General features: G+C 43.2%; 2 protein-coding genes across 4 annotated transcripts in view; one reads left to right on the forward strand and one right to left on the reverse strand.

Annotated features, from left to right (window-relative positions):
* Positions 1-7,812, reverse strand: part of ANKRD22 (ankyrin repeat domain 22) — a 41,331-nt gene extending 33,519 nt beyond the window's left edge. The window contains exon 1 of the mRNA XM_070752332.1: positions 7,566-7,812. Within this exon, the coding sequence (XP_070608433.1) occupies positions 7,566-7,586 (21 nt within the window). The 5' untranslated portion in view covers positions 7,587-7,812. The remainder of the gene's footprint in view (positions 1-7,565) is intronic.
* Positions 7,813-11,030: 3,218 nt separating this feature from the next.
* The window catches only part of STAMBPL1 (STAM binding protein like 1), a 65,441-nt gene continuing 59,535 nt past the window's right edge, over positions 11,031-16,936 (forward strand). Inside the window, exon 1 of one of the 3 annotated variants that reach the window (XM_070752311.1) lies at positions 11,031-11,187. The gene's annotated coding sequence lies outside the window, so the exon portion shown is untranslated. The remainder of the gene's footprint in view (positions 11,188-16,936) is intronic. The other 2 variants (XM_070752313.1, XM_070752314.1) reach the window with 2 other exon arrangements.

A 16,936-nucleotide genomic window follows, 5' to 3' on the forward strand; every position in this document is an offset into this window, starting at 1 on the left:
CCCCTCGCCACAGAAAGATGGTTCTCTAATGTGAGCTGTAGATCGAGGAGGATGCCCAAGTTGCAGACCCTCTCTGAGGGGGTCAGTAATTCCCCCCCCCCAGGGTAATGGACGGACAGATGGAATTATCCTTGGGAGGCAAAACCCACAGCCACTCCGTCTTATCAGGGTTGAGTTTGAGTCTTTTGACACCCATCCAGACCCTAACAGCCTCCAGGCACCGGTACATCACTTCCACTGCTTCGTTGACTGGACATGGGGTGTAGATGTACAACTGGGTATCGTCAGCGCACTGATGATACCCTTAGGCCACACTAGATGCTGTTCTTGGAACTTTTTTCAGAGCACGATACTATAGTCTTTCGAGACTGAAGGTTGCCAATGAATGAATGTATGGACAACTGTAGTGATTCACGTAAAAACTGTCATAAAATGTGGCAAAGTTCACTTAACAGCTGCCTTGTTTAACAACAGAAATTTTGGGCTCAAGTTGAGGATTATCTATAATTCTAATGCAGGCTAGGTAAATGAACTTTCACTGACATATGATTTCTGTAAGTTGAAAGCAGCCTGGGATGTCTTCCATGAGATAAAATTAGTGTCTCCAGTTCTATAAACACATGAGTCTTAGCATGCATATACAACTTGCCCTTCTGAAAGCTTTTTACTTGCAAAACCTTAATACCAATATTTTCCCTCTAAGACAGGGGTGCCAAACTCCAGGCTTGTGGGCCAGATCCGGCCCATGGGCTGCTTAGATCTGGCCTGCTGGTCTGGTCTGGAAACAACAAAGGACTGGGCTGCAGTGTCTCTGCCAGCAGAGGGCTGCAGGAGGCCATTGTGATAGAAAACAGCACACTGAGGGGACACACAGGACCTCCCCATGCTTCTGTTTAGCTGGCAGAAGACCATCAAAACAAGCTAAAAACAAAACAAAAGAAGAAATGTTTCCCCTTTTGCTTTGAGCATGCAAAAAAGGTCAGGATAGGAGAAAGGGGAAAAGGACAGACAAAGAAAAAGATGGGCAGATGGGAAGAGAGCAAGGAATGAAAAATAAGGTAAGAGGGGAAAGAAGAAGGAAGGAGAATGAAGATGGAAGGAAGAGAAGAGAAGGAGACACATTATAATGAGAGTGAGGGAGGGTCTCAGGGAAGTCCTGCCTTTCTGTGATGAAGGTATTGGTGGTGGTGGGCAAAACCACTATGAGGTAATAAGGATTCTAGACTCAAGATATTTTTGGGAGAAATTACAATATTCATTGTAGTGGGAAGGATATCCATCAGCTGATGCAGAATGGGTAGGTGTCCAAAATATTAGCACAGACAAGTTACTAGAAAGATTCCATGCAAAATACCCCAAACAGCCAAAGATATTACTGAAGGCTAAGACTACCGAAGTAACAATAATTAATCTGTGTTTAGTATTTTCCAAGTATCTTTTTCCTTCAGGGGGTCCACAGGTCAATATTGAATCACTTTGTTTTTTTCAAACTTAATGCTTTTCAATTTGTCAATGAACTGCAGGAAGTATGAAGCATGTATGCAGTGATTGCGAGAGCATGGAGCCATAATAAGTGCCACCAACTCGAATCCCATGTGAAGCCCACCATGGTCACGCCCATCCACCCCCCTGCCATCTGAGGTCAAACACAACCCTGATGCGGCCCTCAATGAAATCGAGGTTGACACACTGCTCTAAGATCCATCTTCCCTAAGGCAGAGAAAAAGTGATTGGCTCAAGATCAACCAGTTAGCATTGTGGCCAAGGTGGGACTAAAAATCATGGTCTTCCAGTTTTTAGCTTGATGCCTTAACCACTACTGCCAAACTGCCTGTCACACAGCATGATCATCCTAAAGTTTTGGAGATAGACAAAGAAACCAGGGAGAGGAGAAAAGGAATTGCAGCTTACGCCACGTTCTTGGTAAAATCAAGAAAGCAATTTTTAAAAATCTGCAAACACCCCTAATTTTTATTTCCAAAGAATGGCTCTGGGACCTTTGTGGTATCCAAACACTCTCATGGAAATAAAGGTCATGTGCTATCAAGATGCCGTTTTCTATTTCATTGTTTTGTTTTGTTTTTTAAGTTAAATTAAATCAGGTGGAACATAGCACCTGGTGAACACTTTTGGAAACATCAGAAAATAATTAACACATATAGGCATTACACTGGGTATTAATGTGTAATGAATAAATTCATATGCATATTAAAAGAAAGTAAAATAATTTCAAAAAGTGTCCAATTCAGGGACAACTCAAGTAAGTGTGCATTAAGGCTGCAGTTCCAGATTAAATCCACTAAGTGGTGCTAATAGATTAACAATTGATCTAAACCAACTGGTGTGACAGCTTCAAGGACAGCTGAGTTACCAGTCACTCCTTCCACCACCACCCATCATTTTTCCCCCACTGTAAAGCCCAATACACAGGATACAGTGAGATCTCCGTGCTTTAGCACCCAGTCTCTGAATAAAAATTCTTGCATAATTTCTGCTATTGAATAATGGTTATTTGAAAGTATGCAGCAAGCTAGGCACTCCCAACAGGCATATGACCTCTAAGGACTTAGCATAGCTACCATTCCCACAAAGCATAATCTGGCCAACACATACCATAAAGCAATTGTAGCCTCTAATTCGTATACACAGACTGGGTTGCTTCAAAGATATCTAATCGGCTGTACAATGCAGAGCACTGACTTCTAACATTAATGATTAAAAATTAGCAGCCCTCTAAGGAATGTAAACTGCTTAACAAAAGACTAGCGAAAAAGGCTGTAGGTTAGAGAACTATTGATGTTTTATCATAATCAATTAAAAGCTAATAGTCCATACCTCCTTCCCCTCTCCAACCTATAATTCTTAGGTTTCAAAAATTACATAATTTCAGGCCAATATAGATTATCCATCTGTGTGGCAGTAAAGAAAAGAGAAAACTGCATAAAGGCAGCTGTAGAGGCCAGAATAATTTGATTCATTTGAGTTATTTCAATTCAAATCAATTGTCATAATAACTTTCAGTTCAGCCATAATGTAGGCAATTATAATATCTCACCGAGGATGAAGAACTTGTGTCTCAGTTTTGTGTCTTGTTCTTAGGTTAGGTTAGGTTAGGTTTATTGGATTTATATGCCGCCCCTCTCCGCAAACTCGGGGCGGCTCACAACAATAATAAAAAAACAGTACAGTACATAATACCAAATCTAATGCCCACCCATCTAGTTGCAATTTAAATTAATAATCTCATAAAAACAGTATATATAAAAAACAGGCACACAGTCAATCAATCAACAAATCAATCTTGTTTTCTTTCTCCATCCCATTAGTGTAGGGCAGTGATGGCAAATCTTTTTTTCCATGGGTGCCGAAAGAGCTTGCATGCACGCTATCATGCATGCGTGAGTGCCCACATCCATAATTCAATGCCTGGGGAGGGCAAAAACAACTTACCCGGCCTGCCCGAGGCCCTCTGGAGGCTGAAACCGGACTGTTTCCCAACTTCTGGTGGGCCCAGACTCCAAAGGCTTCCCTGGAGCCAGGAGAGGATAAAAAGGCCCTCCCCCCAGGAGGCTCATACAGAGGCTCCGGGAGGACATTTTTGGCTTCCAGAGAGCCTGCAGGGGGCTGGGATAGAGCATTTTTACCCTCCCCCAGCTCCAGGGAAGTCTGAGGGGCAGTGTTCCCTCTAATTTTTTTCCGGTGTGGGTGGAAAAGTATAGTGTCTGAGCGGGAGTCCCTTCGGGACTGGGCGGCATAGAAGTCTAAATAAATAAATAAATAAAATGTGGGTGCACACTATCACGCGTACGCGAGTTCTGACATCCATAATTCGCTCCCGCTCCTTTCTCTCTCCTCCTTCCACTCTCATCTCTTTCCTTTTTCTCCCTCTCTTTCTCTTTCCTTTCTCTCCCTCCCTTTCTCTCTATCCTTTCTATCTCTCACTCTTTCTTTCTCCCTCCATCATTCCCTCTTTCTCTCTCTCCCTTTCTCTCTATCCTTTATATCTCTCTTTCTTTCTCCCCCTCTTTCATTCCCTCTTTCTCTTTCCCTCCCTCCCTTTCTCTCCCGCCCTCTTTCTCTCTATCCATTATATCTCTCACTCTTTCTTTGTTTCTCTTCCTCCTTCATTCCCTCTTTCTCTCCCTCCTTTTCTCTCTCTTTCCTTTCTCTCCCTCCATCTTTCTCTCCTGGGGCTGCCTGTGCCTGCCCTGCCTGGACGGACCGCGTTCGGCATCGGCGCCCCTTTGGCAGCCCCTGTTCAGTGCCCCCCCTCCCACGGATGGACATCGGGCTGGCGGCGGATCAACACCGCCAGCCTACACCACCCCCATGGACGGACATCGGGCTGGCGGCAGATCCATCCCGCCAGCCGACACCCCCCCATGGATGGACATCGGGCTGGCAGTGGATCCACCTCGCCTGCCCCCACCCCCCCACGGATGGACATCGGGCTGGTGGTGGATCCACCTTGCCAGCCCCCCCACCCGCACAGATGGACATCGTGCTGGCGGCGGTCCGGTGCCAGTCCCCCCCACGGACGGACATTGAGCAGGTGGCGGTCCCGCAGCTCTGCAATCCCTCCCCCCATGGTAAGGGACTTACCCATCCTAGCTGGAAGGAGAAAGGGTTAAAGGGGCTGGAAGGAAAGCCCCTTTCTTTCCCGCCTTTCCCCCTTTACTGTGCACTGTAGCGCGGGAGATTTAAAATCTCAACCACAGTTTGCCAATTCTAGCGCAGAGGTCGGTCCTATGCGCTAGAATTGCAATCTTCAGGGCTGAGCGTTTAAATCTCCCGCGCTCCAGCGCGCAACTCAGCTTACAGGGAACTATGCTGGGGGGACAAAACACTAGCCTACCGGGCTCATCAGAAATTAGGAAACAGGCCGTTTCCAGCCTCCAGAGGGCCTCCAGAGAGCCTTCATGGGACAGGGGAAGCTGTTTTCGCCTTTCCCATGCATTGAATTATGGGTGTGGGCACTCGCAGATGCACGATAGCGCTTGCTCACTCTCTTTTGGCACCCGAGGAAAAAAAGGTTTGCCGTCACTGCCCTATACTATTTTAGACAAATTGTTGTCCAATCTCTTCTTTAAAATGTCTAGTGTTAGAACATTCTAATGTTGCAAAATAAACTACACTCTAAGTATTAGGGTGTCTTCTTGTCATGACACTAATATGAAATAATGGAACTTGCATTATGAGGTGTGGGCTCGCTAATTTAGAGAGTATGTATACAGAGGTGGATTCCTTCCATTTCAGACCAGTTCACCCAAACTGATGTCACAGAATTGGTTTTGTCAGTGCCGGTCCATGGACACCACCATTTTTTTAAATTTTGGGATGGGGGGGAATTTAGGGAGATTTTTTTTCTAGGGTTTTTTATCTGTGCATGTGCAGAAGCTGAGTTTCCAGCACTGTGCATGTGTCACCATCTTGTTTTCGGCTTTTTGGGGGAGGGATTTTTTTTTTGGTACTCTGTGTGCACATGCTTGCAAAGCACACGTGCCCACAAGGTATTGCCATGTTGCACAGGAGGAAGCGAATTGGCAACAAGGTAAGTTAGAACCTTCCGTATCACCTCATGTCTCCATTTTGCATTTCAAGACAGTGGGTGAACAAAAGCCACAATAAAATCAAGTGAAGGATTCAGAAATCCAAATCATTTCTGAAATGGAATGCAGTTCAACTGGATATGCTTATACTACAAACTCCTTGTGTCTATAGATTAAGTGGGTTGGGAATCCAAATGGCATTTTCCCTATTTACTTTTAATAAATAGGAATCTTCTCCCCTAATTGTCGAATTTTGATAAGAAGTTTTAAAATATAAAATTCATTTTTCTTGAACGATGACAGAAAGCTGTATCTGTTTGCCTTGTGGGGTATTCCAGGCATGAAGCCCAGCCAGGAATTTTAGCTTAACCATTATCTTGCCAGTTTGAAAGTACCTTTTCCATCCCTCATTTTTACTTCCCTAAAAACTACAGATAATTCCTTCTGAGATTATTTTACCATCATTTCTCTTTCAGACTACAATTGAATTTATCAGGCTGTGGCTCTTCCTCGGGTTTCCCAAGATCATTGCTACATACTGTATCATTACAAAATCCCAAATTACACATGACAGTTTACTATTATTTAAGCTTTAAGCAATTTGATGTAATCAATAAAGGCTCAGTGGAAGTGGAAGTTGGATTTTGAAGAGGAAGGCTACTTATGAACTGTATCATTGGAGAAGACCAGTGGTAAAATCCACATTTTTTACTACTGTGGGCCTGACTGGGTGGGTATGGCTTGGTGGGCATGGCAGGGGTAGGCTACTGCAAAATAACCATTCCTACCCAACTCCTGGGGGAAGAATATTGCAAAATCTCCATTCCCACCCTACTCTGGGGCCAGTCAGAGGTAGTATTTGTGGGTTCTCCAAACTACTCAAAATTTCTGCTACTGGTTCTCCAGAACCTGTCAGAACCTGCTCAATTTCACCTCTGGAGAATATCATGGAGGGAATACCATAGAAAGCTATGTAAATATATTGTGGATAGTTCTTCACCTAAAGCACAAATGACCAGGCACAATTTATGAAAATATATATTAACATGAAACATATTTTGCAAAGACATATAAGTCTATAATTCTGGATAAGTCTATAATTCTGGATAAGTCTATAATTCTGGCAAATGTAGAAAGAAAGAGAAGAGGACAACTAGTCACAATGAGAGCAAAGCAGTAATGAGTGCACTATTGTAAAATGTGAAGGAACAGGAAGAAATTATAACATTGTGGTTGATAAGAGTGAACACATACTTGATGGCACATAATCAAGTTTAGAATTAAATGTGGACATAGGACCTTAGAAGAGGTTTTGGCAATATACATATAATCACAGAGGAAAGTTTCTGTTTTAGATATTGCTCATACTTTCTAATGTAAACTGAAACCTTTAGTTAGGGTGATGAAGCAAGATATTGCATTATTGTATTTACACATTTTTCTTTGCTAATTCAAATTCAACATGCTGTTCCTGGTAGAGTGCATTGAACACGTTCCATCCTTACTGGACTGTTTTAGGGACTGGCATATGTTATATCTAGCTCTATTTTAATTCCCATTTTTATACTCAAAAAAGACTAGATTTGTGGTTAGAACATTCACTAATTTACAGATATTGAAGAGGTAAATCTGTTTTTCTTCTTCTTGGTAATAACATGCAAGCACTTGATAGAACATTGGCTGCTGTATCTCCAACCACCAACTTTAACCAACAGCTCCAAACTTTTCAATCAAGGTCACACAGGCCACTTTTTTCTAATTTCTATAAGCCACACAACCCATCTCAAATATTTCCCTCTTATCACTTCAGTTGAACTCATATTTTAAAGGAAAACTGTTGATTATTCCACTAGCAACTGATTTTCCATAAAGATGCAATTTTTTCAGACTTGATAGAATTGCTCAAATCTGATAAAAGCAAAACTAACCCCTTTGAACCCAGATCAAGTGGCTGCAGGCATAATAGCTACTATTGAAGTACATTTAAATAGTAGTAAATAGCTACAGAGTACTTACCTGTGAATACAGTATCCCCATGTTTTTCCTTTTGATGCCACTTGAAATCCTTTCATTAAATTTCTTTAAAATGTGATCCACAAAGCCCTTTAGCTGAATACAGTGAAGAGCAAACTAGCCCAAAGATGGCATTTTGCTTAAGCTCCCTATGTTCTTCCCAGACTTGGTGTAAATGCGTTCTTAATCAGATACAGAATGAGAGGCTCCGCCCAGTGAGGTAGAGGTATGCATTCAAGCCCTCACAACTCTGTACAAGTTACAACAGAAAAGTATTGGCACACTTTGTCAGTGAAGCAATAAAAAAGTGGTTAGCTTTAGGAAGTTTGCAAACAACTACAAAGATAAACTAACATCCATACAAGTTTAACTCTATCTCTAAGAAGAGTGGAGTGAAACTTCAGAAATGCTGAAATACAAGAATGTGCAGGTAAGGGAGTTTTAAAAGCTGACATTTCCTAAATAATAATCCTTCTTTATATGAGTCCCATGTTTAATCTGCCTACTTATATTGAGGGATGAAAATGAAGTCATAACATGTTAACAGCAGTCAAAGTCCTGATGACAGTTGTAATAATAGTTCAATAAGGAAGAGAGAGAAAGAAAGAGAGAGGGGGAGGGATCAATAGCACAAAATTCAAGTCATGAAAACCAATACATTATTCAAATGTTCCAACTTTGAGATATCCCAGTGACAGATCTGAAAGGTAGGTCCACCTAAAATATTATTTTTACAAGGTTACCTTTGTCAAAATAGTTGGGATTACAACTCTCCACCCATCCACGTTATCTATACTTAACTATAGTCATCTGCATTTCAGTATGGGAAATGTTTGCAAATATATATTTTTTAACTTGCTTAGTATACCTAATCAATTTTGACTAATCTCAAAAGGCCTAGCTGGGAATTTGTGGGGGGAACCATACAGGAGAAAAGTAATATCTATATTGTTGCCTTTTTAAAAAAATGAACATAATAATCAGGAGTTGACCTTAACTCAAAGATCTTCTTTATGTTAATTAATTGAACACCTGAGCTTTGTGGGCCAATTAGAGAATGTATTTAAGCAATGTCTGAGGGAAACAAGCATAGATTCTCTACTCCTACAACAAGCACCTCTGAGTAATATTGTATAGCCAGATAAGTGATGCAGAGGTAAATTAATAGATTAACAGATTTAGAAGAGATGTGTAGATCATTTAGTCCAACCCCCACCCCCAAGCAGGAGACCCTACTCCATATCTGAGAGATGGCAGTCTAGTATTTTCTTGAAAACGTCCAGTGGTGTAGCTCCCACAACTTCTGTTCACTGATTGATTGCTCTCACTGTCAGAAAATTTCTCCTTATTTACAGGTTGAATCTCTTCTTGTTCGGTTTCCATCCATTACTCCTTGTCTGGCCTTCAGGTGCTTTGGAAACTAGCTTGACCTCCTCCTCTCCCATTCAAATATTGGAACACTGTTATCATGTCTCCCCTAGTCCTTTTCTTCAGTAAACTAAACAAGCAAGTGCTGGGTACAGTTTGCTTTAAGAATATATTAGGAATAGCTATAGCAATAAATCAAAAATAGACGCAATACTTCTGATGAGTCAAGTGGCCTACAGTCCTAACTGGATGATCCAGATTAAATACCTAACACAGGTGGAGTTGTGACTTTGGTCTAAAATTTAACCATTTCCCAGATAGTTCCATCTAATGCAGTTTCAATCATCACATTTATTATAGCAGAAGCTGGGTTGGCTTTTTCTACAGGGCTGTACCACACACATACAGTGGTACCTCTAGATACAAGCTGCTCCACATGCGAGTATTCCAAGTTATGAGCCGCGACGCGAGAGAAATTTCTGTTCGACACCCAAGCTCAAATTCGGGATACGAGCCGAGCTTCCGCTAGTTGGCACAAGAATCTCCTTGCTTTCGGTTATCTCGGCGTGAAAAACAAAGTCTAAAGGCATTCGTTCGAGATACGAGTTGATCGACTTACGAGCTTGGGTCTGGAACGAATTAAACTCGTATGTCGAGGTACCACTGTATAGGAAAAAACAATTTTGTTTTGGTTCCTTGAACTCTAAGTTAAATACTAAAAATAGGAAAATTTTTATACGAAGATAAAAACAAGTTTCTATAAAGTGGAGGAAAAAAATCATGATTTTTGTTTTTTAAAAAGCATGCTATTTATGGGAATTCATCTGTCTTCTTTTAGGGATGAAATGCTCCCAGTTCGCTAGTGCCTGTCAGTCATCAGGGAGCTGGTCATGAAGGGAGCATGAGGCTCCGCCCACCTGCCTGGATGCCGCCATTTGGTTTTTTACCCTCTGCACAGAATGCTTTGAATGTGCATGGAAGCAAAAAACTGCACTGAAACACGGGCGCACCTGCGTCTCCGTGCGCGATTCTACTACTTGCACAGCTGCAGTAGCAGAATTGCACTGGACTTCGCTGGCACTCAGAGCCACAGGGACAAGTACACGTCACTGTTCCACCTTAGCAGCCCACTTCCGTAGATAGGTATGTATATATATGAGGGTGTGTGTATTTACATACAGGCACATGTGCAATACACCCACATGTATGTATGGTGACATGAAAAGGTAGTTCCAAAGAAGATGAAAGGGAACAAAAAAGTAAGCCATTTCGAAATCCACAAACAAATGGGATTGGTGTTTGGTGAGTATTAAGTTGAATGAAAAAGTAAATAGTTTGCCATAAAAAAAATAAAAAATAACCCAACCACCCCTCATTGAAGTGAGATTTTTTTAGTGTGCAGAAAAGTTAAATATCACCACCTGGTGTGAAGCTGTGAAATAAGCTATCATTTGAGAATCATCAGACATTGAAGAACAGAAGGTCTATCGACAGTGTTCCCTCTAATTTTTTTGGGGGGTGGGAGGAAAAGTATAGTGTCTGAGCGGCAGTCGCTTTGGGACTGGGCGGCACAGAAATAATAAATAAATAAATAAATAAATAAATAAATAAATAAATAAATAAATAAATAAATAAATAAATAAATAAAACAAACAAAAAATCCACCCTGTTTTGCCTCAGAGAATTTCAAAATAAAATACTGTACTGTGTGTCTATAACAGTGAGCTCATAATAGGGCAACTCTATCAATATAAAAATGCCACTTAAATAGTTGAGCTAGTTTCAAACTAGATTTTGATTTTCTCTCTCTCTTCCTGACTCCCATTCTTTTTCTTTCTCTTTTCCTTCCTCTCTTTTTTCTATCTGTTTCTCTCTCTTCCTCTCTTCCTCTCTCTCTCCTTCCCTCTCACTCTTTCCCTCTCGGCTTCTGGGCAGGTTTGGAAAACTCTGAGTTGATGATGATTTTTAAGTGAGCGATTGCTCACTGCTCAGCTTAGAGGGAACTATGTCTATTGATTCAAATAAAGTCAATATTTGAACTCAAATAGAGGAGGGGAACTGAATTACCAAACAAGGATTTGAATCAAGAGTAAACAGTTTGACGAAGAAGAGAGGAAGAGTGAGAAAGTCATGTTGGATGGAGTTGATACGTTCTTCAGAAAGAGGTGAAAAGCTTAAAAAAAGGAGGACAATGCATGGTCTTGGGAGAAAACAATGGATTGCAAGAACAGAAAAGTTTGAAGAGATGCAGTGAATGGTATGGACTAGATTCATCTAGGTTTCCTTAATTTATCTTCTCTTTCATTTTCTGTTCTTTGCCACTACTTATTTCAAAAAAGGTACCAAAAAATCTACTGGGTTTTTCTGCATGATAACCAATCAAACTCAACTTTGGCAAATCCTTTAATTTTCTAGCACCATTGCAAAACTGCAATGAGCTGATTGCACATCAAATAAGTAGAGTTGTTATAACTTGCTTTTTGATAAATCTATGTACTGGTGGCACCCAATATAAGGTATACTGTATGATTCAGCATCATTAAGTTAACTAATAGATTATAGACCCGAGAAACATATGTAAGGTAACTTTAAAAAAATATATGCTAAAGACTTTTGGAAGGGAAAAAAAATCAAAATAGTAGGCAGTATCTTAGCTGTATGGGCATGAATGGTGTGTGTGTGTGAAGTGAGAATTTAGCAAAGATCTAATTACCGGTAATTATAATAGCAAATAAGTACTTTCTTACATCAGTGGAGATAATACAGGGAAAAACATATATTTTGCCCTCCTTCTACACTCCATGCCCTGCCCAAGTTGATGAATGGTTTCCTCCAAAATGAAAAAAAAAGAAGTGGGTGGAGAGTGAGCATTTATTACATAGGGAGGAAACCTCAGCAGCATTTAGCATTTGATGCCTTTCAGAGTACAAACCCTTATGGGCAGGGAAACAGGTATTGCAAGAAAAGAGTATAAGGAGAAAGGAAATTCTTTGCAAAAAAACCCTAGCAGTTAGAAATGCCACGTGTGCAAGTGACAAGTAAAAATTCTTCTTTCACTACCTGGGGGGATGGAGAAAGTCCTCAAGATTTTAAGCTAATGCTTGGTGTCATAATATATTGGTTGCAGATTTTGAAATGGGTGCTGCCAGTGGCAAATAAGCTAGGCATTCATTCTTCCATAACCACTAAGCTATACCATTCATGGCAAACCTGACTACTTGAACTAATCTGAACCAAAGCTAAAAGTTGGAAAACATGCCTAGTTGATCATAGACCTTTTCATAAATAACTGTTCTCCAAAATAAATAACCATAGGTTAACCATAAATAGCCTATTCTCCAAAGTACCTGAGGGTAGAACAAGAAGCAAAGGGTGGAAGCTGAACAAGGAGAGAAGCAACTTAGAACTAAGGAGACATTTCCTGACAGTTAGAACAATTAATCAGTGGAACAGCTTGCCTCCAGAAGTTGTGAATGCTCCAACACTGGAGGTTTTTAAGAAGATATTGGATAACTATCTATCTGAAGTAGTGTAGGGTTTCCTTCCTAAGCAGCGGGTTGGACTAGAAGACTCCAAGGTCCCTTCCAACTCTGTTGTTGTTATTATTATATATTATATATATTATATTATTTTATAACTGACTGGTTAACCTTTTTAATTAATTAACTATTTTTTAATTTTTATACATTTTTTAACTAATTTATTGGGGGGTAATTTTAGTGATGGATATTTGGGATCAGATGGAAGGTATATATGAAATAAATCGAATGAATGGTGGGACTAACTTGCAGGATGGGTGGGGTATGGATGAGGTAAATGGTAATTGCAATTTTTATAATATGAATGGGTGGGGTGAGTGGGACGGTATGTATGGGAACAATAGGGTCAGTATGAATGCAGAATTTAGCCTACCTGGCGGTAGAGAGACAGGAGGGATGGGGTGACAGAGGGCCAGAATATTCCGGTCCTGCTGGGGAGAGGTAGATATGGCGAGAGTCACGGGGCTAGCCGTTCTGGAGGAAAAAGAGATCGCTGCTTAATAGCGATCCCTTGTTCCGGCCCCGTGAGCTCAAACCGGAGCCCTGGTGACGAGTGTAATCCGGGCCCTGGGCTCAAGCTGCTGCTACTCAATGCCAGATCGGTCATGAATAAAGCTTTCCTCATCTGGGATCTGATCCTGGATGAGGAGGCCGATCTGGCATGTGTTACTGAAACCTGGCTGGGCCCAGAGGGAGGGGTGCCTCTCTCGGAAATATGTCCAGCCGGGTTTCAGATATGGCACCAGCCTCGACCCCAGGGAAGGGGGGGGAGGAGTGGCTATTGTAGCCAGGGAGAGCCTCCATCTGCATAGACTCGTTGCTCCTGAGATCGCGGGTTGTGAGTCACTCCTTGTGAAGTTGGACTTAGGGGTTCAGGTGGGTTTGTTACTCACGTACCTGCCTCCCAGCTACGTGTCAACAGCCCTGCCTGTGCTGCTCGAAGAGGTGGCCGGGCTGGCGGTGGAGTTCCCCGGACTCATTGTCCTGGGGGACCTCAATCTGCCGTCGCTCGGCGGTTCCTCAGGATTAGCACAGGAGTTCATGGCCACCATGTTAGCCATGGACCTGACTCAAGTAGTTCAGAGTTCGACTCACGAGGGTGGACACACACCCGACATGGTATTCCTCTCGGAGCAATTGAATAGTGGTCTGAGACTAAGGGGCTTAGAAGCATTGCCTTTGTCATGGTCAGACCATTTTCTACTGCGGCTCAACTTCCTGGCTCCAATCCTCCCCCGCAGGGAGGCAGAACCGATTAGGAGGTTCCGCCCCAGACGCCTGATGGACCCTGAGGGCTTTCAGAAGGCGCTTGGGGTTTTACCAGATTCGCTCATCCACAGCTCGGCAGAGTCTCTTGCTGAGGCCTGGAACAAGGCTGCAGCGGAGGCTCTTGACCGAATTGCGCCACTGCGACCTCTCTGTGGCACTAGACCCCGTAGAGCTCCATGGTTCAACGAGGAGCTCCGGGAGTTGAAACGCCAGAAGAGACGTCTAGAGAAGCGATGGAGGAAGAGTAAGTCCGAATCTGACCGAACACTTGTAAGAGCTTTTATTAAGACTTACAAAGTGGTGCTCAAGGCGGCAAGATGCGCGTACCATGCCGCCTTGATTGCATCAGCGGAATCCCGCCCGGCTGCTCTGTTTAGGGTGACCCGCTCCCTTCTAAATCAGGGGGGAGTTGGGGAACCCTTGCAGGGCAGTGCTGAGGAATTTAACTCGTTTTTTGCTGATAAAGTCGCTCGGATCCGAGCGGAACTCGACTCCAATTGCATAGCAGTATCGGCTGACAATGAGTCAGTCGAGGTGACTGGGGCTAAACGTCTTTGTCCATCTGTCTGGGAGGAGTTTGACTTGGTGACACCTGATGAAGTGGACAAGGCCATTGGAGCTGTGAGTTCTGCCACCTGCTTACTGGATCCGTGTCCCTCTTGGTTGGTTTCGGCCAGTCGAGAGGTGACACGGAGCTGGGTCCAGGAGATTGTCACCGCCTCCTTGGGGAGGGGGTCCTTCCCGGCTCCTTATAAGGAGGCACTTTTACGCCCCCTCCTCAAGAAGCCTTCCCTGGACCCAGCCGTGCTTAATAACTACCGTCCAGTCTCCAACCTTCCCTTTATGGGGAAGGTTGTTGAGAAGGTGGTGGCGCTCCAAGTCCAGCGGTCCTTGGAAGAAGCCGATTATCTAGGTCCTCAACAGTCAGGTTTCAGGCCCGGCTACAGCACGGAAACTGCTTTGGTCGCGTTGATGGATGATCTCTGGCGGGCCCGGGACAGGGGCTTGTCCTCTGTCCTGGTGCTTCTTGACCTCTCAGCGGCTTTCGATACCATCGACCATGGTATCCTTCTGCGCCGACTGGAGGGGTTGGGAGTGGGAGGCACTGTTCTTCAGTGGTTCTCCTCCTACCTCTCCGGTAGGTCACAGTCGGTGTTAGTGGGGGGGTCAGAGGTCGACCTCTAGGTTTCTCCCTTGTGGGGTACCTCAGGGGTCGGTCCTCTCCCCCCTGCTATTTAATATCTACATGAAACCGCTGGGTGAGATCATCCAAGGGCATGGGGTGAGGTATCATCAATATGCGGATGATACCCAGTTGTACATCTCCACCCCATGTCGTCAGCGAAGCAGTGGAAGTGATGTGCCGGTGCCTGGAGGCTGTTGGGGACTGGATGGGTGTCAACAAACTCAAACTCAATCCAGACAAGACGGAGTGGCTGTGGGTGTTGCCTCCCAAGGACAATTCCATCTGTCCGTCCATTACCCTGGGGGGGGGGAACTACTGACCCCCTCAGAGAGGGTGCGCAACTTGGGCATCCTCCTCGACCCACAGCTGACATTGGAACATCATCTTTCGGCTGTGGCGAGGAGGGCGTTTGCCCAGGTTCGCCTGGTGCACCAGTTGCGGCCCTATTTGGACAGGGAGTCATTGCTCACAGTCATTCATGCCCTTATCACCTCGAGGTTCAATTACTGCAACGCTCTCTACATGGGGCTACCTCTGAAAAGTGTTCGGAAACTCCAGATCATGCAGAACGCAGCCGCGAGAGCCATCGTGGGGCTTCCCAGATTCACCCATGTTTCTAGAACACTCCGTGGCCTGCATTGGCTGCCGATCAGTTTCCGGTCACAATTCAAAGTGTTGGTCATGACCTTTAAAGCCCTACATGGCATTGGACCAGAATACCTCCGGAACCGCCTGCTACCGCACGAATCCCAGCGGCCGATAAGGTCCCACAGAGTTGGCCTTCTCCGGGTCCCGTCGACTAAACAATGTCGTCTGGCGGGCCCCAGGGGAAGAACCTTCTCTGTGGCGACCCCGGCCCTCTGGAATCAACTCCCCCCGGAGATTAGAACTGCTCCCACCCTCCTTGTCTTCCGTAAACTACTTAAGACCCATCTATACCGCCAGGCATGGGGGATTTGAGACTCCTTTCCCCCAGGCTTATTATAATTTATGTTTGGTATGTATGTGCTGTTTGGTTTTTTTAAATTGATAGGGTTTTTAGTTTTTTCTTAATATTAGATTTGTGCCTGTACAATATTGTTTTATCGCTTGTTGTGAGCCGCCCCGAGTCTTCGGAGAGGGGCGGCATACAAATCTAATAAATTATTATTATTAATTATTATTATTAATTATTATTAACTTGGTTTTTCTCAGGTTTCTGTATGATCTACAAGGAAGTTAAATGGCTTCCCAATCTGCCTTTAGCTACTTTGAACCAAGCTTTCTACATAGGAATTATATCCATATCATGTTAAGTGTTTTGTTTCTTTTAATCTCCATGTCATTTATGTTTTCAATTCTCATATCTTAACACTGATTTTAATATAAGGAAATTAGGGTGCATACACAAACTTATAGAGGAAAGTCAAGATAAGCACATGTGTGTGTGTAGATAGACAGACAGACAGACAGACAGACAGACAGACAGACAGTTATAGAGAGAGAAATGATAGAGATAACTGACAAGCAGATAGACAGATATCAGCGTAGATTGACAGGAATATTTATTGGTCTGGAAAAGGGAATGAGATGGGTGCATCCTCCAAATGTCATGAGGTGTGAGAATTAGCTTGGGAGCTGCAGCCAGGACAAGGTAACAGGCATCTCAGCCCACAGAAGGAAAGGGAACATGGGAAGCATCTCAGAAAGGCCGCTCTTTAGTTCTTTGTAAAGTAAAGGCAAGGGACAGAAATGTGCTTTCAGGCTTACAAGACATTTCTATTTATTTTATTTCTATATTACATTTAGAAACTACCCATCTCACTCACAGGCTACAGAGTCCCCTATCACAGAGTCCTTGGAGAGGGGCGGCATATAAATCCAATGGATGGATGGATGGATGGATGGATGGATGGATGGATGGATGGATGGATGGATGGATGGATGAATGATAAATAAATAAAAATAACTCTGGGCAGTGTGCAATGAAGAACATACATAAAAATATGCAAATATTTTATCTCAATGAAAAA

Source organism: Erythrolamprus reginae, chromosome 5 (genome assembly GCF_031021105.1).
Source record: "Erythrolamprus reginae isolate rEryReg1 chromosome 5, rEryReg1.hap1, whole genome shotgun sequence".
In the NCBI taxonomy this organism is placed as follows: Eukaryota; Metazoa; Chordata; class Lepidosauria; order Squamata; family Dipsadidae; genus Erythrolamprus; species Erythrolamprus reginae.